General features: G+C 43.6%; 1 protein-coding gene across 2 annotated transcripts in view; it reads left to right on the top strand.

Annotated features, from left to right (window-relative positions):
• SPOCK1 (SPARC (osteonectin), cwcv and kazal like domains proteoglycan 1) overlaps positions 1-13558 on the top strand; it is a 561704-nt gene that overhangs the window by 273689 nt on the left and 274457 nt on the right. For both annotated transcript variants that reach the window (XM_059061299.2, XM_067031675.1), the window contains exon 3: positions 3667-3712. In XM_059061299.2, coding sequence (XP_058917282.1) covers positions 3667-3712 — 46 coding nt within the window. The remainder of the gene's footprint in view (positions 1-3666; positions 3713-13558) is intronic.

Below are 13558 nucleotides of genomic sequence, written 5' to 3'. Positions count from 1 at the left end.
ATTCCATTGTATATATGTACCACATCTTCTTTATCCATTCCTCTGTTGATGGACATTTAGGTATGCTGACTTTTGATGTGTTTTTACTATGACTGTATGCTCACCTGGAATGTTTCATGATTTTGGACATAACTCAGTATGCTCAAATTTGAGAGTCTTTTAAAATTTATAGGTTCTTCCGGGTTTTAACAGTCCCTAAAGAGTTGGGTGATTTTCATTTTTGAAGTGGTATCATGAAATGGAATAAGCCCTTCCTCATATGGTGAGAATTTAGAGGAAGACTGTTCTCTGCCCTGTCCAGCAGAGGCCTGATATAATTATCCTGTGCAGTGTAGCCCATAAAATATACATGCATGGTAACCCTGCCATCCTTCACTCTTCAGCCTGTAGAATGCACTAACAGGAGTTATTGAATTTAATAAATGACTGTATCTAGGTATGCAAACTTCTATTGAGGTTTATGTTTTAAGAATTAACTGTTGCTGAGGTCCTTGCAAGTCATTTTTAAAAGCTTCATCAGTAGAGATAAAATTACCGGTTAAGAGGCCAACACAGACAGATACACCTCACCTGGTGAGTGTGATCTAGTACGTCCACCATGCCTTCCACCACAGTCTGAATTTTAACAGGCCACATCTTCATTGGGCCAGAAGGAAGATCAGAGGTGAGGGCTTTTCAAGTCCTGTGCTTTTCTGGTCTCTAGACCAGGCGCTGGGGTCCACACAGCATAATGCACTTAGGTACCGGACAGCACCTGGGTGGTGTGGGGCTGGCACACTGCTTCCCATGGTGGGATTTGTCCCTGTGAGAAAGGAGGTAGAAGCGTCAACAGCACAGCAAGTCCTGGGTCTGTTTTAGGATAACCTAAAATATATGCTATATTTAAAAATTTTAGATCGAAAATAAGATAAAGGAAGAGCTGGGCTGTTGCCCCTGGATGTTAAGCCCTGGAGAAATGACCAGCCAGCCGTCCTTTGTCCCTTGAGCATACTGGCTGTTAAGTGGGACTCAGGGGTGAAGTGAAGCTCTAGAAGGTTGTTCTTCTAGCTTTGGCTTTTTCCACGCGGGTTTGGATGCTCCCTCACCAGACGTTGCCCCAGAGGCAGGGTGGATTGATTGGCACAGGTGCAGCTGCTTGGACTGCCCATGTCTGCAGACCTGGCCAATCCAGTGTGGAAGGCTGATCTGTGAACTCCGGCCGCTCATATTTGGACCTTGCTGCTGCAGTGACCGCTAAGTGGCCCCCTTCCCCGTGCTCAGTGGCCATCCCCCAAGTGGGCTCTGGTGCCCCTCTCTCAGCTGTAGCCACAGCGGTCACACCCAAGGTTGTCTGGGCTGCTAGCTCATTGGGTTCTGCTTTGGCACCTGCTTTCCTAAGGCAGGGCAAAAGCAATCAGATGCAGGGAAATCATTTTCCTTCCCCACTTGGCCTTGCTGGGCAAGAGGCTCTTTGAAAGACTCATTTTGCATAATGAGCTTTGACTCAGGTGTACCTTCACGTTTGGGCAGCAGTTAGGCAGTATTATTACATGTGCAATGAGTTTTTAAATATTCTCATGCAGATAGCCACTTTTAGAGGTTTTATATTTAAAACCATGATTTTCCCCAAGAAATATGTAAAAATGGCAGTTATAGTTAGCCTGGAAACGTGGCAAGGTCCAGAAGTATGCTTCACATTCCATCCAAGTTATAACGTATGTTGAAATCACTAAGGAATATTCAGTTCTTGAGACTGGCTCAGACCTCACTTGGATATCAAAGAGAATGTGACATGTGAAATTACAGCAAAGGAACTTGTCTTTGGCTCCAGCCCTTCCTTGTTAGACACACATCCTAAGCTTCCAGGGGCTTCCATGTATTAGAACAGCATGTTCAAGTAGAAAATAGTTCACGTGATTTTAGATTGCGGTGGGGCGGTGCCATCCTCTGGATGTGCAGAGGGCACTGATGAACCACCGATGGAAGGACAGAGGTTTTGTTGGTTTTTTCTCCAGTGGTGAGGGTGAGTTCATCCTGGGTTATCTCTTCTCTTGCCCTTGTGAACAGCAGAATGTCTGAGTCACTTGCTTATCTTTAGTGCTGAGTATATTGGCCATCAAAGCTGAGAAATCAGGTGGTAAATTTCCCACTGATCATCCAGCTCTTAACTTAGAATCATTAACTCTGGCTGCCACGTAATTCAAAAGACTAGGATTATATTTAAAATAATAAATGGAGAGAGATGTGGCAGAGGGATATCTTTTAAACTTTCTCAGTGATATTTCATGGTGTAGACCTCAGAGACTTCCTAACCAGATGGGTGAGAAGACCAGTTATGCCATAAATTTAAAGCCAGAGCAAAGTGGGCCAATTCCTTGGAGTTAAAAATGATTTCATGCTGAATCCCCAGGATCCGGAGGAACCCGTTCATGTTTATTCATGCTCTAGAAAATGGAATCACTGCCCAAGGAGCAATGTTCTGATTTTGCTGTAAATCCAGTTTCCTAAAATCTATTTAAGGGCTTAGGTGAACTCAACCAGGATCTAATAAAGCCAGGTAATTGAATGACACAGAGGCTGATAAAATTCACAGGAGATGGTGTCAGAGACAAACGGCCGCAGGAGACGGCGTGGCATGGACCTTAGTTGAAACTAATTGTGCACTTTGATCTAAATGAACTTTTCTAGAAGAGACGTCGAGGCCTCATTTTGGACAGCTTTCTGGAACTGCAGCATGCAGAGTACCAGCCAAAAACACATCCAGCAGATCATTTGAGTATATGCAGGAGGAAATTAACTGCATGGGGGCACATGCCCTAAAAATGGTGTGGAGGTGTTTTCCACGGGTGAGGCCTCTGCATGTTGCAGACAGTTGAGCTGAGCTGACAGAGTGGGTGTGCTCGGCCGCTGTGGGGTGGGTGAGCACTTACAGGGAGGAGAAAGAGTGGGCAGTGGAGGTTTGGGAGGGAAGGGTTATTAGCAGTGGGGAAGAGGTTAATGTGACGATAGAGAAGTGAGTGACCTGGACACTTGCACTTTCAAAGTAATGAAGTGTCTAGCCTCGGAGCATAAATCGAGGCAAGCTTCATGCAAGAAGGACATGGTTATGAACAAACCAGATTGGCCAGCCTTTGTGTTTTTATCTTTACACACCCGGGACACATGGTATTAAGCTGAATATATGCCTGTGGTTAATTCTCACATTTGAATGGCCCTCTGTTTTTAGGTTTGGGGAGTGTTAGAAAACTGGAACTGCGCGCCAAAATTACATGTCTTCGTGTAGGAGAAATGTTGACGGTTGAATTATCAGTGGTTACAAACACAGAGGCTTAATCCCAAGTGAGAACAGCTAGGCATCACCACTAGCGGTATAATTGATAGCAAATACGTCTTGCACTGAGAAGGTGTCTCCGTTTATCTGTCAAACCAGGAAGAGCAGTGCTGTTTCCATATTAGGCTGAAATGTATTAACTCTTCCTAGTGTATAATCCATGAAGTTTGAAAGACAAGAATTTAAAAAGTCGATTGATATTTTTGATTGCACATGAATGCCTTGGAAAGATTTCTAAGCCCTTAGTGTTTTCCTTTGTGTTTTGGGAAGTGGGGGGAAAGGCAGCTTTTTATGCATTTATGTGAGAAGCTTCTTGAAATCTGACCTTTGTTTTCTGTTTTTTTTTCCTCATATAGGATGATTATTTCAGAAACTGGAATCCCAACAAGCCTTTTGACCAAGGTAAAGGATGTACTTTTTCTTGCTGTATATTCTATGGGAAATGCTGTCTCATTTTTCCTTCCTTGAATGCTGATTTACTCTTCCCTTAAAGTCCAGCTACCTGTCTTATTTTATTGACCTTTGTGGACTGAATTGACTGGGGTGATAGAAATTATTTTTATCAAATTGGTTATTTGTCTGAGATTGTCTAAGACACATTAAAAAATGTTTTTATTGAATTGAGCACCATAATCATTGGTTGGTTTTGTTAGAGAACAAACACATAAAGAAACAAAATAGTAAAATGCTTATCAGACTAAGCCGGTGGATTGTTGGGCTGAGTCCAGTGATTTCATTCATGGAACAGACTGTGCCTGGAGACGCTGTCCAATTCACATGAGCCACAAAAATGAAACTTTCTTGTCTAGAAATGGGCTAATCCCGGGAGGCTTTCAGGGGCGCTGATATTTCATTTGTTAAATAACTTCATCATGTTTCTGAATAGAAGCTTGTTTCAGGGGCAGCTCACTGACCACTTGGGTTTTAGCTTGGTCCTCAGAGGGCTCTTTCCACCCACACCAGCAAGCACAAAGCCAGGCTCCTGAAGGCCATTGTAAATCTCTGTCCTCCTGTGAGTTATTTAAGACACAGCGAGGACCTGCTGTGAATCACATCCCTGTTTCTGCTGTTCCATGTGGGGCTGCTGTTGGCACAGACCCTGCTGCTGAAATGCTGGCAGATTGTACTTCAAGTACGTATATGCAATTAATGCTGCAACTCAGAGGGAAAATGTTACCCACTAAGTCTCAAAGGTTCATGCTTCTGAGAATCAGCTCCAGTTCTGTAGATTGAGTATTTGATGTGGTCACAATGGTCAACCTGACACAAAGAAGTCAAGGAAAGCATTGACGTGTAACACGATAGAAGTTCCGCTCTCTCCTTTGTCACTTTAATGGGTCACCCCATCCGGACTCTGGTTTTCTTGTAAGCAAAACTGGCATTAAAATTTTCACATAGACATTTAGCATATGCCCTCAAGTAATGCAACACTTTGTTCATTCATACGTGCATGCATTCATTCATTCTCAAACGTTTATTGACCTATCACTCTGGAACAAGCCCCAAGCCAGGTCCTGGGGATAAAACAGAAAACCTGTGGTGCCCATCCAGGAGGATCTCAGAGTGGAGAGTGGGGAAATAGCTCAGTGAACAGTTGCAGTGGGAGATGTGTTAATGGCTATGAGGCAGGTGTGTGCAGGTGAGACTACTGGTGGGAGACTTAGTGGGCATGCATGTGTGTGTTGTGGACAGGTGCTAGGGAAGGCTTTCTTTTGGAGGCCCCGTCTGGGCTATATCTATGACAGTGGGCTCCAAGGGCCTCACACTTCAGCAACTTTAAAAAAATTTAAAAAAATGTTTATTTGAAATATAGTTGATTTACAATATTGTGTTACTTTCACGTGTACAGCAAAGTGATGAAGTTATACATAGGTATAAATATTTTTTCCAGTTCTTTTCCATTATAGGTTATTACAGGATATTGAATGTAGTTCCCTGTGCTATACAGTAAATCTTTGTTGTTTATCTATTTTATATATAGTGGTGTGCATCTGTGAATCCCATACTCCTACTCATTTATCCCTTCCTCACCCTTTCCCCTTTGGTAACCATAAGTTTGTTTTCTATGTCCACAAGTCTGTTTCTGTTTTGTAAATAAGTTCATTTGTATTATTTTTTAGATTCCACATATAAGTGGTATCATATAATATTTGTCTTTCTCTGTCTGACTTATTTCACTCAGTGTGATAATCTCTAGGTCCATCCATGTTGCTGCAAATAGCATTCTTTCATTGTTCTTTATGGCTGAGTAGTATTCCATTGTGTATATATACCACATCTTCTTTATACATTCATCCGTTGATGGACACTTAGGTTGCTTCCATGTCTTGGCTATTGTAAATAGTGCTGCTATGAACATTGGGTTGCCATGTATCTTTTTGAATTAGTTTCGTCTTTTCTGGATTATATGCCCAGGAGTGCGATTGCTGGACCATATGTTAGTTCTATTTTTAGTTGTTTAAAGAACCTCCATACTGTTCATAGTGCACCAGTTTACCTTCCCACCAACAGTGTAGGAGGGTTTCCTTTTCTCCACACCCTCTCCAGCATTTGTTATTTGTAGACTTTTTGATGATGGCCATTCTGTCTGGTGTGAGGTGATAGCTCATTGTAGTTTTGATTTGCATTTCTCTAATAATCAGCAATGACGAGCATCTTTTCTTATTCCTGTTGGCCATCTTGATGTCGTCTTTGGAGAACTGACAACTTTAATAGTGACTGAATCATCACAGTAAAACATATGAAGTTATTTGTAATTTAGAAATTTTCCATCAAAAATGGTCAAAATTTCTAAAAATTTCTCAAAAGGCTACACCTTCATGTTGGAAGGACACTCAGATGTAGAGCAACATGTTCCCTGTGTGTACCTGGTAAATGAGCCCTTCTGCAAACACCCCTACCAGGATCTTTCTTATGGAGCTACCGCAGGTGATCGTGACCATGAACTGACGCTTTCCAGTCCAGAAAAAGATTTAGGTTCTAGTCCTGTAAGGATCAAATGTTGCCTAAATAAATGCCAGATTCACTCTTCCCCAAGGCCTGAAAACAAATACTAAAACTGTACCAAGGAGCATTTTAAGTTTTACTAATTCACATTGGGAAAGGTTATACACAAAGGTGGGAATCATTTGTCACTTCATATATGTAAATGATATATCTACATATGTGATATAAATGATAGATAGCTTCCTTTGAACATGCTATTTAAATCTGCCTAACCAAAACGTCCAAACAGGGACTTTTCTCTCCAAGGAATGTTAGCAACCATATCCAGCAGCGTCCTGCCCCGGCTCCCTCTTTTCCTAGCTCCGCAGGCTTGAAAACTCGATCTGCAGAGATAAATCCTTGCAGAAAACCTCATGACTTTCTGGGGTATAATTGAGGACCTTAGCTGAGAAGCCCCACTTTGTACCTCAGGTGTAGCTGCTGTTGGCTATTTGTATCCCGAGCTGGGGGGAGAGCAGGCAGGGCTGAGAATAGCCTTCACTTAAAATATCGGCTCCAGCAGATGTCATCAATTACACTGGGTGCCGCTCAATAAAAATGGGAGGTTACTATATCAGCGCTGACACGGCCTGGTGCAATATAAACCACAGGCATAGAAGAGATAGGGCATTTCATCTTCCAGAAAATAGAAGGATTGCCGAACTCCAGTGGAGATTGTCAGCTGCAGAGAGAAGTCGTTTCCCCTCCTGAGCTAAAAAAGAATCCGACGTGGTTCAGGCAGTTTTGTGGTTGGGGATGACTTTCAGTTTATAGAAATGGAACTTGCTGGAAAGCGTTTTAGAGGCCCAGATGACAAGCATGTTCTGAGATGGAGGTGGAAGTGGCTTCATGATAGAGGTGGGTGTGGAATGGGCTTGAAATGCAGGGGGAGAGAAGGGGAAGGAAGGCCGTACACGGGGGATTCTGGTAGAGAGAAGCCAGACAGGTGGATTTGAGGCAGGCTGTGAAGGGCATTTCATACCAATCTATGAAGTTTAAACTTTGTTTTCTTGGCAGTGGGGACCCATAGAAAGGTTTTGAGCAGAGGAGTGACAGGTTGAAGGCAGTACTTTAGAGGACCTAGTTTGGTGGCTCAACAGCAGTGATTCGGAACCCAAAGCACACCTGCTAAATGCTGCCCCTCCTACCGGACTCTTAGGTAACTTGTCCATTGCATCATTCATTGCCTTGGATCCCTGGGCTTTGATCACAGATGGTCAGACTTAACCATTCAGCTCTGTAGCTTGACCTCTGAAATGCCCTGTAGCTCCTAACTGTTTCAAGTATTGGTGTGAATAGTAAGGACACACATAGTATTCAAGCAATAGTTACTGCCCTGTAATTGCTCTTTCTGCTGAGGGATAGTTACTGAACTTTGGACAACAGGGCTTCATAGAGCAAGCACTTACCATGTAATGACTCCAAGGTAGTTAGAAGAAAAGCGCCTCACTGGAGGTCTCCTTCCACAAGGCTGAAAGTCTTTAGCGTGTTATCTTTAAGAGGATCATTAATGCTTCTGTCAGTGGAGTATAATAGCTGTCACCTTGAGGCTTTTCTAAGCATTCTTTCTGAGATTTGGATAAAGTAGTCTATCCTTTTTGATTGTAATGACTTAGTGCCAAATCTCCTCACAGAAGGGACAGAGGGGAGTTCAGAATTGAAGGCAACATTTATTAACCCAGGTGAGAAATTTCCTCTGTGAAGTCCACAAAGATAGATGCCCTGCTGGGAGCTGGACAGGCTGTATAGTTCAGGAGCGCAACTGGCAGATGCAGACGGCTTCCTGTCTTATATGGGCAGGAGGAGTGGAGGCCCTCAGAGTGGACCTCTGCAGGAGGCTGGCCGAGCCTGGAGGGCTCTGGAGTGATTCCAGAGTTTTCGGTGGCCTCTGCCGCTTTTGCCTTTGGCACCTTCCCTCCACTGGCCCCTAGCAAACCTGGAGCACAGAGTGGGTGTTGAGCAGACATGAGTTTTATGCTTCTGAAAGTGGCATCTGGTCCAGCAAGATGCTTCCCCAAGAAAACAGTCCCTGCGCAAATAAGTTTAGGACACACATATGCTCTGTTCATCTCGTGGAGATTCACAGTGTTTGTTAGCAATTTAAAAGCTCTAAGAAGTCTTTTAGTAAAGAAGCCCATTTAACTTACCATGTGCTAAATTTGCCTTTGACCACATGCTTTTGCTGTTAGTTTTTTCACACGATACCTGTCATGTCCCCAGCAAAAGTGGTATCTTCTGTGGGATACACTTTGGTGAGTGCAGTATGGGGTCCTGGGGTTTGTAGTCAGATCCTCTAAATTTGGAACTTGACTCTGCCAGTTATTAGCTGTGTGATTCTAGGCAAGTTGCTTAACCTCTCTGATCCTAAGCCTTCCCATCTGGAAATGGTAACAATAAGAGCACCGAGAGGATTAAATGAGTTAATGTGTCTGGCAGATAGCAAGCGCTCTGTTAAGTGTTGTGTTGTTTTAGCCAGCAATTGATCTTTTTCGCTCCCTCCTCTTCCTGTCTAGCTGCCTTTCCCTGTCGCTTCTCTCCCTTCCCACGCAGGTTTTCTTTCTTTCTTCTTGTATTCCCTCGTGGGGGCGCTCACAGTTGTAATGCTCTGGAGCTCCTGGGCTAAATTAGAACTGGTCTGGCTTACACTAGGCGAGTCATTGCCGTTGCACCTCCACATCCTCATTATTGGGGCTGAAAAGGTTCAGGCTCTTAATGCTCATTCATTCATTCATTCAACAGGTACCGAATGCTGATGTTTAACCCCCCTACGCTAGATAGTAGGGACCACACTGAAGAAGGTCTTTCTTGGGACACTCGGGATTATAAATCATTACTCATCTGTCCAAGTTCTTACACCAGCACGAAGTGTGTGTCCGTACTGGGGGTGACAGGGTGGGGAAGCGAAACGTATTGGCCTGGGAAACTGGGAAACTCATATGATGTCAACTGTTTACCCTAGTGACACAGGGCAGTTTTAGTTGGGATGTGACCGTTTTTGCTACCGCCTGGCCTCAGTCTGTGTCTGTTGACTGTGAATCAGGGCGCCCCTAGCCTTAGCTGATCAACATTCCCTTCGGTGCGATGCTGAGGGTGCAGTCTCACGGATCCTCTTTTTCCTTGGAGTCCGGTGGCTGATGAGGAAGGTTATTCAAAGGGCCTGGAGGGGAAAGAGAGAATTGGTTGAACCACAATACTGTGGTACAAAAATAAAAGGTGTTGCTTTGGGGATTCACTGAGGGAGGGGATGAACAAGGAGCAAAGTGAATTCTAACAGGCAGCTTCAAAACTTCTAGACCAGTCCTTTTTGAAAAAGAAAATTGGAGCTTATTCATAATGCTTTTGCCAAGTGAAAAGTTTTTATTGTTGTCGTTGTATTGCGGGGTTGACAAGGTAATTTATGTATAAAACCATTGCATCACTTTAATATAAAATTCTGATTACCTGAAGATGTCCTGAAGTGATGGAATGCAAATTAATCTAGGTTCCATACTGCAGCCGTGGTCTGCTCAGGAAAGAACCCACTGATGTATTTGGGTAAGAAGTTCCACTTGATGGGACAAACCATTTTAGGAAAAATGGCCGAAGGGGATTTATCATGGAACTTCTTTTGAGATGAGTGGGTTCCTTTAATGTGGAATAAATGAATGTTTTAGGTAAAGTGTGGAGGTGCTGGTTTAAAGGATAACGTTTTTCCTTCTGGAGTGAATATTAATCATTTTTCCTCCAGAGCGGCCTGGCTGTGACTAAATCTCAGATGATGCTGGTGATCTTCAGAGCAGAATATGAACTTGTAGAAATTGATCTCCAGATAAAAATAAAGCTCCAAAAGGCAGGGTCCCCTTTCACTCATGCTGTTCACTTGAGTAGAATAAAAGAAGAAAAACCTTGCCCTTTGACTTCCAATCTATTATACCAAGATCCTGATAAGCTCAAATCCTCACCAAAGCCCTGAACTGTTTTCAGGCAAAAATTCTAAAACTCAAAAGGAGAGAATTCTTCCTGTGTTCCAGCCGTGTTTCTGGAGACAGAGCCCCGTGGACTGTCACAGCAACGTGTTTTGTCCAAGTTTTAAAGAGCTCCTGGGGGAGCCAAGATTACTTATTTCTAAAATTTTTCTTTAGAAGGAGATTTCTTTCCCTCTAGATTAATCTGAAATTTTACATGATAGGCTTTATAGAAATCTTAAATCCCCTTAGCTTTCCTCTTGATGTGGAATTTAACCTCACCCCAAAAAGAGCCTCTGATTTGCATTCGTAGGGCCTTGAAAAATTTTCAGTGTTCAAGGATCTGTTCATCCTATCTGATCCTTTGGGCTACTGATTGTCAAAGAGGCAGCTGGCCTGGTTTGTGGGAAGCATCTTAATTTTCTCCGGGTTCCCTCATGTTTGGTCTGGTTGGTTCCTCCCTCTCACCTTTGCCTTTGCACATAAGTTAAGGACCAATCTCCCCCCTTAACAGAAATAGCTCCTGTTATTTAAAATAGCCGATTCCTGCCCCAGACATTCATACCTCACTCCAGACACCTCAGCCTCTCACTTCCTGCCATCTCTCCTTCTCTTTCTTGACTATGATGATGCAATAGTTACTATTTTTAAAAATTTCAAGTATTGATTTTTAAATTTTCCAAGTCAATTCTGCCAGAGAAGAAGCAGAAAACTGTTAATTCAAATATTGGTTTGCTCCTCCTTTAACTCAGCCTATCTGCTTTGAAGTTAGATCAAGTTGAATGTTTTATCTTTCATCTCTGGCTGCTTTTGCCTGTTTGCTTATTTTAAAGAAATAAAACATCAGATATAAGACTGAAATCCCCCAGGGGCCCCTCTTTGGTCCTTTTTCCCATTTTCTTTTCTTTAAAGGTGACTGTGTCATTAACATGCTTTTCTTTCCATGTTCTTGTCCTTTTATGTCCTATGTGCATGTCTACAAACACTGTTATACATATAGAAATGAATGTTTTCTCCTCTAACCTGTTTATTTCCCTGAAAATAATTTTCGATTGGTTAGCTGTCGATACAGTCAATTCCTTTATATTGTGATGTTCTGTGGTACTAATATGCTCCAATTTATCCACTTATTCCCCCATTGGTGGACATGTATGTGGTCTCATTTGCTTTGCTGTTGGAGCTGCTTTCTCTTAGCATTTCTAACACATGCTGACTGATTCATCCATCCAGCCCCTTGGCCTGGAGAGTGTGGTGTCCCTCAAGGGAGGCCGAGGTGGGACAGGACTCTGCCACTCTTAAAATGTGCGACTTCAGGCAAATCACTGGCCTTTCTTGACTTCCGTTTGCCCACCTCTGTGATAAAAGGGGTGGGCCAGGTGGCCCCTGAGATCCTTTCCTTCTGATAGCCAAGCGATCATGGTTTCAGGCAATGTAGAATCTGTGTATGTTTTCCTCATGAAGGAAGGAAAAATGAAAAATTTGAAGTCTGATGCTCTTATTTCAAAGGTTACAGTTTAACCAATGAGGTATGAATATTGCTTCAATAAAACCAATGGAATTAAATGGGCCTTTTAACCATCAGGGGTGGGGAGGGAGGCTCAGAATAAAAAGCAAAAAGGACCAAAGTAGGAGGTACTTTGTTTTCTCACAGAGTCCTGTGGGCACTGCAAGAGGTGGAGGAAAGAGCCAGGGTTTAGAAGGCTCGAGTTCGAATCTCAGCTCCCCCGTGAATGTGGGACATCTACTTGAGGCATCTAACTTATCTAGGCTAACGATATCCATTTGGCGGACATTTGTGATGACTGTGTGAGCTCATGATTGCAGAGAGCCGGGGAGTTGGTATGTGGCATGTGCCCAGGAAAGCTCAGTTTCTTCTCGGCTCAGCCCTGCCGGGGACCCCTGTGTAAGCTCCATCTCCTCACAGGAGCCGGCCGCTGTGGGTGTTAAGTTCCCGGCTTCCTCTGGCTCCTCTAGCAGCTGCCAGTACCCTGACCCTTGAGAACCAAGGAGCCAAAGCCATTCTGGGTTGTGTTCCACCCTTTGGATGGAATCATGAAGGCTAGTAAAATTTCCCGTGCAATTATGGGGCACTGTGGCTTTCTATTACTGTGTTTAAGAGGTTCTTTTAGCACGAACAGATCCATTTAAAAGACATGTTTATCACCTTTCCCCAAACTCCTAAGACGTAGTGTTAGTTTTATAAAAAGAAAAAAAAAGCAGAAAGAAAAAAAGAAGCAAACCCAAACCTTCGGCTAGTCCATCTGCTAGAACAACAGCCCCTGAATTAATTACATAGTATTTGTTGAGTCCTAATGAAACAGCCTTGGTTTGGGGAAATTCTCAATAGGGGAAAAAATGTCAGTTGAATTTTTTAAATGGATCAGTAATGCTGGGTAAATTGTCCTCACTGGAGACCACAGAGTGGATGAGAGCATTTTCCCAATGGGAGAAACACTGGCCAGAATCACCTGTGCCCCATAGCGCTTCTGCCTAAGATCCAGAGTTTTCTTCTGTTAAAGTTCTTCATTGTGTTTGATGTAACACTTCATTGCTGGAGGCCTGTCAAATGTTTGTCTTGCCCTAATAACCGTGTATGATGAAAGGCAGTGTGATGTATTGGGAGGACCCTAGGCGTTACAGTCTCAAAGATTGAGTTCAGTTCCAGCTCTTCCCTCTAATAACTGTGTGTACCTAGGCAAACGCTTCACTTCTCTGGGCCTCAATTTCCTTATCTGTAAAATAGAAATTATGATGTTTTTCACAGCTGTGACATGAAGGGTCTATAAAACTCTGGATGTAGTGCCTGATCCAGTCTTATTATAACGTACATGAGAAAGGCAATAAGGCTTTGGTAAAAGGAGGAGGGTTGATGTTTTGTTCTGGATTCTCAGTGTGAGAAGTTCTTAGGGTTTTGTTTTTTTTTTGCGGTATGCGGGCCTCTCACTGCTGTGGCCTCTCCCGCCGCGGAGCACAGGCTCCGGACGCGCAGGCCCAGTGGCCATGGCTCACGGGCCCAGCCGCTCCGCGGCACGTGGGATCCTCCCGGACCAGGGCACGAACCCGTGTCTCCTGCATCGGCAGGCGGACTCCCAACCACTGTGCCACCAGGGAAGCCCTTCTTAGGGGTTTTGATGTGTCTGCTTCTCTCCCTTTTCATGTGTGAGCTAATTGATCAGTAAATTGTTCACTGGTCACTTAGTAGGTGCTGAGTTGGTTTCATGCAGGAACATGATGAGGAAATGTGACGGCAGCTTTCTTCGGGGCGCTTGTAGTCTGTGTAGCCGAGAGAGAGACAGAGAGACACGTGAAATAAAATAAC

Source organism: Kogia breviceps, chromosome 4 (genome assembly GCF_026419965.1).
Source record: "Kogia breviceps isolate mKogBre1 chromosome 4, mKogBre1 haplotype 1, whole genome shotgun sequence".
NCBI lineage: Eukaryota > Metazoa > Chordata > Mammalia > Artiodactyla > Physeteridae > Kogia > Kogia breviceps.
The sequence above is the reverse complement of the archived record's forward strand: the minus strand, read 5'-3'. Positions and strand labels throughout refer to the sequence as shown.